Genomic DNA, 15,554 nt, shown 5'->3' with positions numbered 1-15,554 from the left:
GACTGGAACTGCGGCGGCGGAAGCCGGGGGTGGGCAGGGCGGGGGCGGGCCCGCGGGGCGGGGAGGCGGGGAGGGGGGAGGGCCGGGGGCTGGTGCGGGAGGGGGCGCCCGCCTGCTCGGCGGCTCGCGCGACCTGTCGTTGCGGGCCGGTGAAATGCTTGTGAGCTGCGGAGGCTGCGGCCCCCAGGTGAGGCGGGTGCGGATCCGCCCGCAGCAAAAGCCGCGCGTTGGCCGGGGTGGCGGCGTGGTGCGGGGCCGCGGTGGATGGGGCGGCCCGGCTCGGGCGCCCCAGTCTCTCTGTCTGCAGTCCCTGCTCTGATTGCGGGGCTGCCCAGAGCTGCGCCTTCGCTCGGCGGTGGGAGGAGAGCGGGAGGACTGGGGCGGAGGGAGGAATCCCATGGCACCGGGCCTCGGGGGGAGGGGGCATCCTCGGGCTCGAGACGGGTCTTGTGGATCCGGAGCGTGGGGGCCGAGTTGCCTGCAGCCCCTTTGAATGACAAGCTCAGTTTCCATCCCCAGAATGGTCTTCCCAGCCGGGTCTTTTCGGTGCGTAGCGGTGCGTGTGCTTAGTTTGTGTTCGTAGTGCGCGCACAGGAGCGTATACCGGAGGAGGAGGACGTTGCACTTTGTCGCCGAGCAGCATCCTTCACTGTCAGAACCTACGAGCGTTGGAACCAGGCGCAACCCAAGTCTTGTGACAGAAACGGAAGGCGTCAAGCAGCTCCTCGGAGTGTTGATGTTTGGATTTGCTGTCACAATTTCTCCGAGGCTGTTTGTTGATGGTTTAAATGCTGGCCATCCATATTGCGAATGGATTTGGTGTACTTTTATAATTCCAGGCACCTACCTCGCTTTACACAAAAATAGGTAGATGTGACCGAAGTATTAAAAAACGTTGGTAAAATGGCAGTGGCAGTAGAATCTAAACCACTACCGTGGTACAGCTTGGTAACAGTTCTGCTTTCCCTCTCCTCTAAAACCTTATTAAACTGGAAGTGGTTTAGGCTTAAGATGTTCAGGATGAGAAATACAGCTGACACATACCTGATGGTATCAGTGCAAACCAGAGTTAAAAATTTTGGTTCTCTTTTCAGCATCATAATTATTCAGTCCCTTGCAAAACATACAGGCTTTTCTTAGCTTCTTTCCACCTTGTTAGGGATGTTCCATTGATTCATAGTGATTTTTAAATGTCAGGGAAATGTATAGAAAATACAGAGTATTCAAAATATAAGGCACTCAGTAATGCAGAAGTGATTTTAATGTCTTGTTTATGATTTCAGAGTAAATGACAGCACAGTTCCCAGCACGATTAGTGTCAGTTAAAATAGTGCAATTTAACGCATCTTTTTAAACACCTAGTCCCCTTTTCAAGTAGTAACATGGTTTTTCTTACTTTCTTATGTTCTTTTTGGCAGAACTACCCAGGGTTGACTGGGAATTTCACTGTTGGTTGTGGCTGTAACAGCTCGGTTTATGAGAGATCAAAAAATGTAAGGCAGTCAGAAAAACGGATTCCCAGGCTGAACTGGTAACTAGTGATTAGTGTATATACCTAAGTAACTGCACTATTGCTGAGGGCCTACAGGTATACTCCTGGGCTAGTGATATTTCTCGGTTGTTGAGGATAGGGGACCTCCTGAAGACCCTGAACCACAGTGAGAGCTTCTTTAGCTTCTAAATTCCTGGGATAAATCTAGAATCTGAAGAATCTCCTTTACCTTTAGAGATTGGAAGAAGGATAGTACACTTATTTTTTTTTTTTTTTTTTAATTCCAGGAACATACTGTCTGGAAAAAGAAATCAGATCAAATCAGATGATACATTTTGGTCATTTTTAGGGAAATTTCCACTTGTAAATCGGCAGTGGAGTTCTGTTCCATGCTTGGAGAAAATGTGAAAAACTTAATGGGCAAAAGAGACTGGTCTAGATTTTATTTTATTGTTTCATTTTTTTAAAACATTTATTTATTATTGAGAGACAGAGAGAGACAGAGCATGAGCAAGGGAGGGGCCGAGAGACGGGGGGGGGGGGGGGGGACACAGGATCTGAGCTGTCAGCACAGAGCCAGTCACGGGGCTCGAACTCACAAACTGAGAGATCATGACCTGAGCCGAAGCGGGACGTTTAACCGATGGAGGCACCCAGGCGCCCCAAGACTGGTCTAGATTTTAAAAGACCTCCCATTCCTCTTGGCAAACTGGTTTTCAAGGACAGAAAAATAAATTTTTTTTCCTAGTCTTTATAACCTTTTGGTAAGGGTTTCAAGCTTTTAGGATGTAGATATTTGTTTTGTCTTGCCTTTGAAAAATAATTGAAGTAGTTTTGGGTAGGGTAATTATTTAGGCAAGCCAAATTTGTCCTTTTTCTGTCAAGTGGCCTGCATTTTAGTAATAGAGTCAGTCATTTGGAGGGAATGAAAGTGGAACGAGTCCAGGAAGAGATCTACACTTAGCTCGGGCTTGACTTAAGGCTGTACCAACTGGTAAATTTGGGAAAGGAAAAAAAAATACTGTATCAGTTCAGAAGCAGACCAAACAGATTCAAATGCCTTCATGCTGCCACTCATCTTTGCATATGAAAGTTCATTTTATTGTTAAATACTTACTAGAGTAAAGATGTTTGAAATGAATAGATTAGAAACTGAACAGGTTAAAAGGAGAAAGGTTAACATTTTTGGCTTAATCTGAGGATGTTTCATGGGGAAAAGTAAGGTAAATAAATGGTGTGGTGGTCTGGAACAGATTGGATGGAACTAGAATGAAAGTGAGGCAAAATACAAAGAGTTTGGGTTTTGGTGTCAGGCAAATCTGTTACTTAATATAGCTGAGTCTCTATTTCCTCATCCCTGATGGTGAGAGTCAAAATACCTCAAGGTTATTTTGAAGCTTATAGTAGCTGCTTAGTCAATGTTTTTCCTTTGACCTTTTTAATGGCTTGAGGGTTATTTGGCTGCAAGGGTCACAAACCCATTTGAATGAACTTAGTTAAAAAAGGCGTTTGTCAGGGGCGCCTGGGCGACTCAGTTGGTTAAGCTTCCAACTCTTCCTTTTGCCTCAGATCCCGATCTCCTGGTTCCTGAGTTCCAGCCCTGTGTGGGGCTGTGCTCTGGCAGTGCGGATCCTGCTTGGGATTCTCTCTCTCCCTCTCTCTCTGCTCCTCCCCTACTGGCACTGTCTCTGTCTCTCTCAAAATAAATAAACAAAAAAGTATTTGTCAACACATTTGGTGGGTTGCTTCTGAAGCCCATTGCATGAAGTCCAACTTAGGGTCCTGGGAACTAGAAAATCTTCAGACAGTTACTCTTCCAGTTTTTCTCTGGGATCACATGATCTTCTGTGTCTGCTCCTCTGTTCTTTGGCACTCTGGACGCTATTATGTCTTTTGAAGCAATTCCTTTTCGATTGGCTCTCTTTAAGACTCTTGGTTTCTGCTTCCCCCTGACTTTGGCTTGCATGAAACTTTGGTTTGCTGCGGTGCCAACACCAGACTCACTTTGCTTTTGTAGCATGAGTCTCAACGAGTATCTGCATCTCTTAATTCTGAATTTCTAGAAGGATAATCCTGTGGGTTGAGTATGCACTCGTAGTCCAGTTGGCTGAGGACCGGCGAAGAGGAGAATGGGTAAATGGATGAGGAGGAGACTTAGGTGCGTCTCACAGTTTGTACTTTCTTAGACTGAGTACCGCAAGTTCTCGAATAAAGAGGGGATGGACAGGGAGGAATGATGGGAACCTCTGGTGTCCATTAACATCCTGCAGTTGGCATTTTCCCCTATAGTACTCCATTGAACTCGCTCCCAGTAACGGTCTCTTTCAGGATGGATTCTTCTAGGTTTCTGAATGAAGGCAAATTATGTAAATGCTTCGTGCCTCAGTCTCTCTATATGTAAGATGGGTATATTAACAGCAACTTCTGTTGTGAGAAATGTGAGTTCTGTTCAACAGCAATTAAGCAGTACCTCACGGGCACAGTGTAAGGATGTAGTATGATTACTACTAAGTGCATTCTGTGTGGCAGGTGCCACGATATGGACTCCTGCAGCATTCAGAGATGAAAGGAGTGTCATTTCTACCCTCAGGAGTTTAGTATAAGCTTAATGCTGACCACTCTAGACATAAAACTGTCTCTTGACTCCAGTGACACTAAATTTTTCTAAATCTCTACCTTGCCTCGTTTTCAAACTGCCACTTGTTTGTGGTTCTTTGTTTACCTGCCTGGCAACCTTTTATCATGGTTGCCGCCTAAGATTCTTTCTTGATCTTCTGTGCTTTCCCAGTCTCTAGGATCAGCTTTCAAGCTCTGTATATATAGATGACTCCTGGAGTAACATCACTAGTTCTGACCTCCCCAACTAAATGTATATATTTTAGGTGACTTTGGATATTACGTTGACATAAACACTGTCTTCCGGTTACCCTGTAATTGGCAAAGGCTCCACTTTTCTTCCACATCCCCAAGTTTGAAACCTTAAAATTATCTTTCACGTTCTTTTTTTTGTAATGCCTTATATATCCTATCGGTTAATAGGTTCTGCACAGGCTTTTAGAATGCCTCGTTACGTGCCAAGCACTGGGCCATTTGCAAAGCAGATCCATTCACTCATTTCTGCTACTGGTGGGTTAGGGTGGAGCTTTATCACTATTTGCAAGAGCTACATAAATGTCTTTTCAGCAGTACAACTCTTTGAGTCATGGCAGAATAGATGTCACTGATAAAGAGAAATGTTTTCCTAGGTTAAAATTCTGAACATATTTTTTGTTAAAGTAATCTTGTAGATGGGGGTTATGTACAAGATTAAGAATATTGCTTCAACTTCTAAGCTGTGTATTCACACTGAAAGCACAGCCTGAAGATTTTAGGTTTTTTTTTAGCTGTATTTATTGTTGGTGTGCAGGAAATTAGAGAAGCAAATATCTTAATAGATAATCATTTAGGTCAAACACAAATTAGGTCTTTTTGTATGATTGATTATTGTTTTGAAAGGAAAAACAAAATAGTAACTGATAGCCGTGGTATTTTTAGATATTATAAGCTAAACAGCAAGTCTGTTCCTAAGAAAGAAGCAAACGTTTGAATTCCCACTATATCAATTCCTGCTATATCAGGTACTGTTTTTACATATATTATGTAATTGCACTCTTAGAGAATCTTGTGAAGATTAGCCTTAGCTTCCTGATTTTTGCAGAAAGGAGAGATACTTCACCCTAATGCCACTGTTGGCCTGTCAGGAGTTATTGTTTTGTTTTTAATGGTTGCTCTGGGGTTTACAAGATAACTTTAACTTATCAGTATCACTTTTTGTATACTGAAGGAACAGCATTTTTCTAACTCCAGCCTGCCACACTCTGTTTTATTTTGTAATGCATTTTACTTGTGTATGTTGTAAACCCCATTCATACATTGTTATCACTTTTAGTTTAAATAGTTTTTTTTTTAAGAGATTAAACAAAAAGAAAATAGCTCTGAAAAAGCTTTTATATTACCCTCATATTTACCCTTTCAGGCATTCTAAACTTGTTGTTTAGATTCAGACTTCTATCTGGTATTGTTTTTTGTTTTTTGCCCATAGAATTTCTTTTAACCTTTATTCTACTGATGGTTGGCGGGTGGTGAGTTCTCACAGCTTTTTTTTTTTTTTTTTTTTTTTTTTTTTAGCTCAAATAAACTTGTTTTGCCTTAATTTTTAAAAGATACTTTCTGTGGGTATAGATATCTCAGTTGACACATTTTTTTAGATGTTGCTCGGGTTTTATTTATGGCTCCGCATAGTTTCTGACAAGAAGTCTGCTATCTTTCTTTGTTCCTCTTTATGTAATATATACTTTTCTCTCTGGTTGCTTTTAAGAATTCTCTATCCCTAGTTTTCAGAAACTGGGTTATGATGTACCTTGGTGTGGTTTTCTTTATGTTCATTTTTCTTAGGATTCGTCGATCTCTCTTGTATCTGTCAGTTTATGGTTTTCATCAACTTTTGGAAATTCTGAGCCATTTTATCTTCATAGATTACTCCTGTCCCCCACCTTTTTGGGGATTCCAGTTACTCACCTTTCACAGTGAGTCACTGATGCTGCCTTGTTTGTTTTTAGGCTTCTCTCTGTGCTTCAGTTTTGATTGCTTCTTTTGCTATGTCTTGAAGTTCACTTTCTGTTGCAGTGTTTAATCTGCTGTTGATTGCACCCAGTATGGTTTTATTTTAGATTTATTTTTAACTCTAGAGGTTTGGTTTGGGTCTCTTATATTTTCTGTTCTCTCCTTACGATCATGTTTTCCTCTTCCCTTTTCGGTATATGGAACATGCTCGTAGTATAATTTTGACATCTTTTCTGTTCATTCCATTTGTCATTTCTGGGTCTGCACTACTTGCCTTGTTTCCTCCTGCTTAGGGGTCATATTTTTCTCCTCCACGGGTAATTTTTGACTGTGTGCTGGCCGTTCAGGTTTATGCTATTGCTTGCTCTATTTTGTTGTGTGTGTGTGTGTGGTTTTTTTTTCAGTTTTGTTGTATTTTTTAAGTGTTGGGTTTAGTTGGGGTTCATGGTTAATTCCATTTGGAATTTGGCCAACACGTGTTTTTGGAGCATTTACTGTGTTATCAAATATTGTAAAATTAGAAATTATTGGAAGCTGATAATGATTCATTAAATGTAGAAGTACCCATTGAAACATTTGAAGGTACACTTGCCTCTTCAAAGACTTTTTATTTATTCAGCAGATGTTTGATTTGCCTTCTGTGTTAGAATATAAATACAATAAAACATTTTTGTCCTCCAGAAATTCACAGAAGGAAGGAAGCAGGAAAAAAATGGACTGGGACAACCCACCTTGGGAGAGCACAGAGGTGGTGGCTACTGTTTGGGCAAGGAGGGATTGGTAAGATGAGCCAAGTCTTCCTCAAGGAGGGAGGTCCTTCAACTGATGCATGAAGAGTAAATGACAGTTTAGCTGATGGAAGAGAGGGTAGGTTTGAGCGAAGCTTAGGAGGGTGACAGGTCAGGATTTGGTGACTGACTAGATGTGGTAGTCTATAGGGATTGAGGGAAAAGCCAGTTTCCAGCTTAGCCTGCTGGCTCAGTTGGTTTACTGGCTCTATGGAGAGAAATTGTTTAGAGAGAAAGTTTTATTCAGTTTTTGGACGTACCAATTTTGGAGTAACTGGGATATTTAGTTAGAAGTATTGAATAGAAAATTGGACCCAAGGAACTGAAACACAGATACAGGAGTTGAACTGGAGATAGACATTAGGGACTTAGTTGCACAGTTAAAATCAGAGGTAGAGATTGAATATCCTTGGAAAACTAGGTAGACTGAATACCACAAAGGACAAGGATGAAGGTTAGAAATATTAGCGTTTGAGTAACAAGTGGTGAAAAAATTTAGAGAAGGAGACTAATGTAGTACCTAGAGAGAGAGAAGTGTTCTCATTCAGAAATCACAGAGGGTACTTGTTAAAGGTATAGATTTCAGGATTCCATGTAGACCTCCTGAATCTGGACCTTCCGGGGTGGAACGGGTTAGAAATAAGCTGATCCACACCTGTACTGAAGTTTGAGAACCAGTGCCATAGGAAGAGAGTCAAGATAGGACGAGAGTGTTGATAGAAGACAAGGAAGGGGTTTCAGAGACTCCTTGGCTTGGTTAACTCATGCTATAAAAAGGTCAGGAAATAGATGATGCCAACTTGAAAATTTCTTAGGCCAGAGGAGAGGAGGAAAGATGTGGGAAGTACTTATTTTCTGATTATAAAAGAACTTCTGTACATCCAGAAGAATAAAACCGGCATCATTGCATCTACTTAGGTAAAAAAACAATGTTTGTACCCATCTAGTACATGTTCTCTTTTATGTCGCATATACAAATAACACACGTGCAGTTATACAGATTTTACCCAAAAATGGGATACTGTGAACATGTGGAAACTTACTTTACTTAACAGTGTATCATCTTCCCATACTATAGGTATGTGACATTTCATAACATTAAAAAAAAGTCCCAGTTGTCATGAATGACCACTATCATGAGTTTAGTCTATATCCATTATGGTATTTCCGAGGCCTGTACAAATATACACACAGAGTTGGCGCATGTAATTTTTTTTTTTTAATGACAAGTAAAGAGCGTACTGTTTACACTGTTCTGCAATTTGCTTTTCCCCTTAATATTTTGTGGTAATGCTGTCACATCAGTGTGTATTCATCTAATTCCAACAGCTGGTAAAAATCAGTCATATGAATGCAGTATAATTTATTTGAATTGATGGGCTTCTAGATTATTTTTAGGTTTTTTTTTGTTTGTTTTAGTGACTATTCTTTCACATATATATTTATGAATTTTGTTCAAGTGTATATGTAGGATAAATTTTAAGAAGGGGAATCACGGGATCCTAAGATAAGTGTAATTTATTCAAAGTGCTCCATATGTGTGTTTTCTGTACTCTTCATAATTGTTCTCCAATGCTTTCATCTGTTTGTATTCTGTGATATTTCTTAAGATTCCCTCGGTGTTCCGATGTCTTTAGCAATATCCATTCTGCCTTTTGGTTGCTTCTGAGGGGATTTTGATTATTTCATGGTATTGTCTTTATGTCCTGTGTCCTCAGTGAGCTGTAGCAGCTTACTTTTCAGTTGTCTGCCCTGTCTGTCTGTACTTTCTTCTCTCTGATCTGCTTTCAAAAAATGATCTGGATCACTCTAATTTCTTTGTAGAGAAACACACTTAGTTATTCCCTGCTTAGGACTCTTGTTTATTTACCTGTGATAGGGCACAAATCAAAAAAGCATTCAGTGAAAAGTTTATCATCATAACACAAAGGTGTTTAGGGGAAAACATTGTAGTTTTGCTCCTCTTGTGAAATCTGGCTAAAACTGCATTCCCTCGAATTATATAAGGTGGTGAAGAAACCGTGCTCTGTTGCTTTTCCCCCCATCTGTCTTCACATCATTTCCAAAGATACTTTTTTTTTTCTTTGCTTTACCAGAGGTATGAGTCACACTGTCTCACGTTGGATTCACTTGGATAGGCTGTTGCAAAGATTATTCTCTGATAGGTTTTTCCCTTAGTGAGATAATATTTTAGTCTTGTGTTACGTTAAACACAAAGAGATGGAGTAGGGTTCAGAAAATGAGTGAAGATACAGAACTAAATATAGTTTCTTTTTTATTAATATAAATTCTGAGGTAGTGGTCTGAAAATAGATTATATGGGTTTTGGGTGACATGATTATATTTGTCTGGGCTTTTTTTTTTTTTTTTTGTCTTTAGTGTATTTTTACTTTTTTATTTTATGTTTTTAATGTTCCTTCATAGGTCTGTTAAATACTGGATTCTATTTGCTTTAGTACTGCACTGTGAAAAGAGTGTTCTGCCCCAGTCTGCTATTCAGGAGTATTGTAGGTAGAGCACTGGGGTAATTAGAGGTGTCAAATCCGGGATGTTGTCTCAGAGCACCCTGGCCTCCCCCAACCTCCTTGTCAGGGGCCTGGCATGTCACAGTACCTTCTGGTAAGCGGCTCATCTAGATAACCAGTCACCTTCTTTCCTGAGTGTGTAATCTTTGCTCATTATTGACTTTGGTTAGCAGCTGCAAAGGTGATTGCTTTTTCCCGTCTCTTTCCCCAACTCCGCCCTTTCAGGAGTCAGAGAAGGGGAAGATGCCTTGTGCACTGTTCCTCTGTCCTTCAGTGTTGTAGTTATTTAGGAAGAGATGTGTTTTTTTTACACTTTTGTTTTTAATGTTTATTTTTGAGAGAGAGAGCGGCAGAGAGGGAGACAGAAAATCCAGAGCAGGCTCTGAGCTGTCAGCAGAGTCTGACGTGGGGCTTGAACCCGTGAACTGGGGGATCATGACCTGAGCCGAAGTCAGACGCTTAACCAACTGAGCCATCCAGGCACCTGCTTCAGTGTTATCTTTAACATGATTGCATCAACAGGGAATGCATCTCAGTTACTCAGTCACTCTCCTGTCTGGCATCTAGAGTGCTTCTTATTTCTCTCCAGTATAAAGTGTGTTTGAATACCTTTTCAGACCTTAATACTGGTGTTTGTACACCTTTTCAAACATTTATACTGGTTAAGACCTGGGGTGCTAGAGTTTGAAGGTTTGGATTTGAATCTCAGCTTTCCTGCTTACTTACTGTGTGGGCCTGCACGAGTTGCTTAACTCATCCTTGCCTCAGTTTTTCTCATTGTAAAACTGGAGTAGTACTACTGTACCAGTCCTAAGGATTAAATGAGATCTTCATGTAAATCTCTTCATAAAGCACTTGGAGCCTTAGAAGCTCTAGCTAGGACCCTAGATGCTCTAGGATCATTGTTTTCTTTGATGAGTTCCCAAAAGTAGAATTGTTGTATCATAGCACAGGAATATTTTCAGAGTTTAGATTTGCATTACACTTTTGCCCACCAGAAAGATGCTAGTTGACTCAGGCACTGTGTTTGAGAATTTTCCTTTTCTGGAACCCTTGTGTTGGCCTTTGTATTTTATATGGTACTTAAGGCAAGTCCCTTTGCCTCTGAGGGTTTCTGGCAGTTGAAGAGAACTCTATGGGTAAAGAGGAGTAAAAAGGATTATTGTCTTGCCTTGGCCACATAAACTTTTATGTTTATACCTCGTTTTGAGAATTTGACCCCCTTCATCATTTTGGCCTGTAAGTAAATATTTTAATTTTTCTTTTAGCTATTATTTATAGTTTCCAAAATGCCTCCTATAAATTATTTTCCATTTCATTCTTACAATAAACTTCTCCAGTAAGTAAGTTGATATGTACATTGAAGAAACAGATCCAAAGATACTTCAATTTACCTGGAGGAAACAAAGCTAATGAGAGGAAGAACAAGGACACAAATGGTACTCTTCTGAGTCCTGGTATGTTGCTCTTTATCTTGTACTGTTGAGACCTCCCTTGCCTTTCTCACAGTCCTACTTCAATTCTAGTCATTAATCACATTTTATTATTAAAGAGACCACTAGGATTTATCCTAGTTCAGAATAGAATAGCATCATAATTCTTTATTAGAAATTAGAACCTAGAAGCATCTGGGTGGCTAAGTTGGTTAAGCGTGGGATTTTGGCTCAGATCATGATCTCATGGTTTGTGGGTTCGAGTTCTGGATTGGGAGATTCTCTTTCTCCCTCTCTCTCTACCCCTCCCCCACTTGCGTACCCTCTCTCTCTAAATAAATAAACTTAAAAAAAATTAGAATCTATGCGCATGCATACACACTTTGGTTTTATCTCTACGGTGAAAGAGTATAAAATTAGAACTCCACTGAAATTTAGGGTTTTTTTTTTTTTGCAGTTCTGATGGAAACTAGTTGATGTTTGATTTTGCGTATAAATCTTTTCATAGTGTAAACTTACATTAATCGGATGCCTTGAAAACCTCAACTAGGTTAATTCTTGGTAAGGCCAGTTTGGTTGAAACTAACCATTTCTTAAATCTTTATTGATTCAAATTTTTTAGTATTTAATGATTTAGAATTCACTTCCTATTCTCATTCTTTACTATAATAAAATGTTTTTCTTCCAACGCTCTGAACCCAAGGGCCATATTGCTTTATTCTCCCCTGTATCCATAGCATCGAGTCCAAGTAGATTTTAAATGAACAAGGTACTGTGTGGTCAGATGTGAATTTTGAATGGTTAATGCCCAAGTTGATTTAAACTCTCAAAGGTACTGCCTTAAAACATTGATAAAAAGTTTAAGTCCTTTAGTTTCAGAGTTTCTTCCAAGAGGGGTGTGTGTGTGTGTGCGCGTATGTGTGTGTATGTGTATACACGTGTACATGTGTTGTAAGTACTCTTAATCATTTAACTTGGATTTTTTTTTAACTCTAGTCATTGGTATGCTGTTAAGATGGCTAAATAAGGAATTTGTTATTGTTTATGTGATTTTATTTTATCTACACAGATTTCATATTCTCATTTGTATATTATCAAATATTTCTACCCAAGAAATAAGAAGGTGTAAAAAACATTCACACATTCACGGTTGTTGTAGGGTTAGAGTGACTTTTGGGAGACAAGAAGGCTCGGACTTTTTTGTAATCTTCACTATTTTAGATTTTAAAAGGTTTTCTAAACACTTCTTATTAAGACTTTCAAGTATTTTCTTATTTGTAAAAACACAAAAATAAAAAAACAAAAAAAACCTCACAAAGGCAGTGAGATTGAATAAATAAGGGTAAACTATTTTATAATAATTGTTTATGTCTCAGAATTTTTGTTTTATGTTTTAATTTTTTTAAATGACTGAATTTAAAGACCTTATTTTAGGACAAAATGCTTGACTGAATCACTGAAATCAGTAGTTTTCTTTTAATGTGTTTTCTTTAGGTGTTTTATGGACTAATTCTTCATTGATTACACAGAAAAGCAATATAGTTATGGCAGCTGTCCAGACTTCAAGAAACAGTCACGTGAAGACTAGAGCATCTGTCAGAAAAGTAAGTTCACTGTGTTAGATTTCTTTTAGTGATAGTTTTAATAAAAATGTTGATCATTTTTTAAAATCTCGTTAAGCAGCTGTATGATATTCTTATTTTTAAACGAATCTCAATATTGTAATTAGTAATATTAAAATCTTGCAGAATTGTCATATATGAAAATAGTGTTATGAGGTAATGGAGACAGTCAACTTTATTTCCCAGAGATTGTAATGCCTCCCCATTGCTTCTCAACAGATAGTTTTCTGTTTTTTATTTTCTCAAGATCTTCCATCTTTTAGGAATGTAAACATCAGCTGTAAGTTTTCTTACGTACCTTTACCTTTGCCCCAAAATATTACCATTTACTCATTCATTCAGCAAATGTAAATTTGAGTGTTTATTATATTCCAGGCGCTGTGCTAGGTATTGGATAATCAGTAGTGAGCAAAATAAATATGATTCCTGATCCTTTGTTTGTAGTTGGTGGAAGAACCCTCCTTTTTCCTCTTAAGACAGTTTGGTTACTCTTCCATTTCTTGACCTTTTTTTCCCCTAACATTTTATTATGAAAAATTTCAAGCATAAAGAAGAGTTAAATTCATAGCACACCTACACATAAACTTTCATACGAATCAACCATATTCAACAGTTGTTAATAAAGTAAACATTGAACAATGTCAGAGTTAGGAGCATCAACCCCTGTGCAGTCAGAAATCATGTACAAATTTTGGTTCCCCAGAAACTTAACCACTAACAGCCTACTCTTGATGTGAAGCCTTAACAATAACTTAAACAGTTGATTAACCCATATTTTGTATGTGTATTATATTCTGTGTTCTTAAAGTAAATTCTAGAGAAAAGGAAATATTAAGAAAATCATAAGGAGGAGAAAATACATATATGGTATCGTACCATGTTCATTGAAAAAAATCCACATGTAAGTGTACCCATGCAATTCAAACCATGTTGTTCAAGGGTCAGTTGTATTTTGTTTTATTTACTCTGTGTGTGTGTGTGTGTGTGTGTGTGTGTGTGTGTGTGTGTTTGTGTGTACACGCACGTGTCTACTTTGTGGCAGAACCAACTTGAAAGTTATGGTCTTAATGTCTCTTCACTCCTGAATACTTGAGTGTGCTTCTCCCAGGGATCACAGTATCCTCCCACATAACAATAATACAGTTATTGTATAAAAGTAGTGCGAGGATCACATTCAAGAAAATTCAGTATAATTCCCTACTATCCAATACCCAGATGTACTCAGATTTCCTTTATTATCCTTGAAATCTTTTTTGCAGTCCTCCTCACCCCCAGTTTGGATTCAGTCTAGGCTTCTAGGCCTCAAGTTGCACTCGATAATTATGACTTATTTATATTACTTTTGGTCTGAGAGTTTCCCCTCTTTTTTTTTTTTTTTTTTTTTTTTTATTTATTAAAATTCAAGACTGACTTCTTCAACAGGCTGGACCAGTTTCTTATACAATGTCCCACATTTTGGATCTGTCTGGTTGTTTTCTCACAGTGGTATTTAACTTATTCCTCTTTCTTCTCCATTTCATAGATTCTAGAAGTTAGGTGTAAATGCTTGATTAGATTCAGGTTAAACATTTTTGGCAAGAATAATTTGTAGAATGATGTGAAGACAGAATTTCAGGTTTTCCTGTGATCAGTGATACAAAAATTGATCAGTTGATGAAGGTAATCACTCTGCCAGAACTGTCCATTTTAAAAGTATATTTTATATTTTCTAGTTATCACATAATCTGTGGGGGTGATACTTGGCTCTGTGCAAGTATCTTGTTTTTTCCAGCAACCTTTTGTCTAATATATTTGGCATCCTTGATGACCCTTTCCAGAATCTTATTTCCTGGAAGCTGCAAAATGATGATTTTCCAAATGTTATCATTCCTTTTACATTTATTAGCTAGAATTCTTTTATTTTTTTTTAGCTTTTTGAAATGTTTATTATTTATTTTTGAGAGAGAGAGAGAGAGAGAGACAGAGCATGAGGCAGGGAGGGGCAGAGAGAGAGGGAGACACAGAATCCGAAGCAGGCTCCAGGCTCAGCTGTCAGCACAGAAGCTGATGCGGGGCTCCAACTCACAAACTGTGAGATCATGATCTGAGCAAGTCAGATGCTTAACTCACTGTGCCATCCAGGCTCCCCAGTTAGCGAGAATTCTTAAAGAAAAACTTTCTCTCATTAAGGTTAAATGAACTACAGTATCACCTAAAAAGACATGGTAAATGCCCTTGAATTACCAATTTTCAGATTAGTGATTTGGTGTAATATGCAAGTGAGTTTATTCTCATTCCTTCATTCATTCATTTGTATTGCTCGACGCATGGATTTAAAAATTCTCTATTTTCCAATCTTTTATTTATAGTCATTTATTCATTTACTTATTAATTTAAGTTGCTCAGAGGGTCTCTAACTTGGTCCCTGGGAGTCCCTCTAAGCTGGTGCCTGTGTCATTTTGTCTCAGGCTCTTAATTCTTTGATTGCTTCCCTACTTTCTAGTATAACAGATTGACCCAGTTTCACCATCTACTTACCCTTCCTCAGACCTGAAATTGGCTATTTTCCCAAAAAACCCTGAATAGTATTTAGGAACCAAGTACCCTGGGTACTAGGAGTACTCATTGTCCTTTCAGTGTCATGAATTTATATCAATAGTTCAGGTTCAGATTTCAGATTTTTTCCTTTTTTTGAGTTGTTTGTACATTATCCTGAAAACCTCCACTCATTAATGAAAACAGAATCATTTAAAACTTAGAATATTTTTTAAAGTTTATTTTTACTTATTTTGAGAGAGAGAAAGAGAGAGCAGGAGAGAGGCAGATAGAGCGAGAGAGAGAGAATCTACACTGCCAGTGTAGAGCCTGATGTGGGCCTCGATCTCACAAACCACAAGATCATGACCTGAGCCAAAATCAAGAGTTGGATGCCTAACCGACTGAGCCACCCGGGCGCCACATAGAATATTTTTAAGTCCATAGAAAAGCTGAGGAAAAAAAAACTCAGTACAATGAACACTATACATACTCTTCACTTAGGTTCACCCTCTGTTAACATTTTGCCAACCCATTCTGTTTGTGTGTGTATATAAATACACGTGCACACACAAACG

At 38.8% G+C, this 15,554-nt stretch overlaps 1 protein-coding gene across 8 annotated transcripts in view; it reads left to right on the top strand.

Annotated features, from left to right (window-relative positions):
* AKAP11 (A-kinase anchoring protein 11) overlaps positions 1-15,554 on the top strand; it is a 49,792-nt gene that overhangs the window by 624 nt on the left and 33,614 nt on the right. For 2 of the 8 annotated variants that reach the window (XR_008295671.1, XR_008295663.1), the window contains exons 1-2: positions 10,735-10,864; positions 12,335-12,444. Coding sequence is in view for 1 of the 8 variants with exons in the window: in XM_053216035.1 (XP_053072010.1) it covers positions 12,385-12,444 (60 nt within the window). In the remaining 7 variants the exon portion in view is untranslated. Of the gene's footprint in view, positions 1-62; positions 188-426; positions 1,532-6,775; positions 6,875-10,734; positions 10,865-12,334; positions 12,445-15,554 lie in introns of those variants that run through there. The other 6 variants (XR_008295666.1, XR_008295665.1, XR_008295667.1 and 3 more) reach the window with 6 other exon arrangements.

Source organism: Acinonyx jubatus, chromosome A1 (assembly GCF_027475565.1).
Source record: "Acinonyx jubatus isolate Ajub_Pintada_27869175 chromosome A1, VMU_Ajub_asm_v1.0, whole genome shotgun sequence".
Classification (NCBI taxonomy): domain Eukaryota; kingdom Metazoa; phylum Chordata; class Mammalia; order Carnivora; family Felidae; genus Acinonyx; species Acinonyx jubatus.
This window is presented reverse-complemented; position numbering and strand designations above follow the sequence as displayed.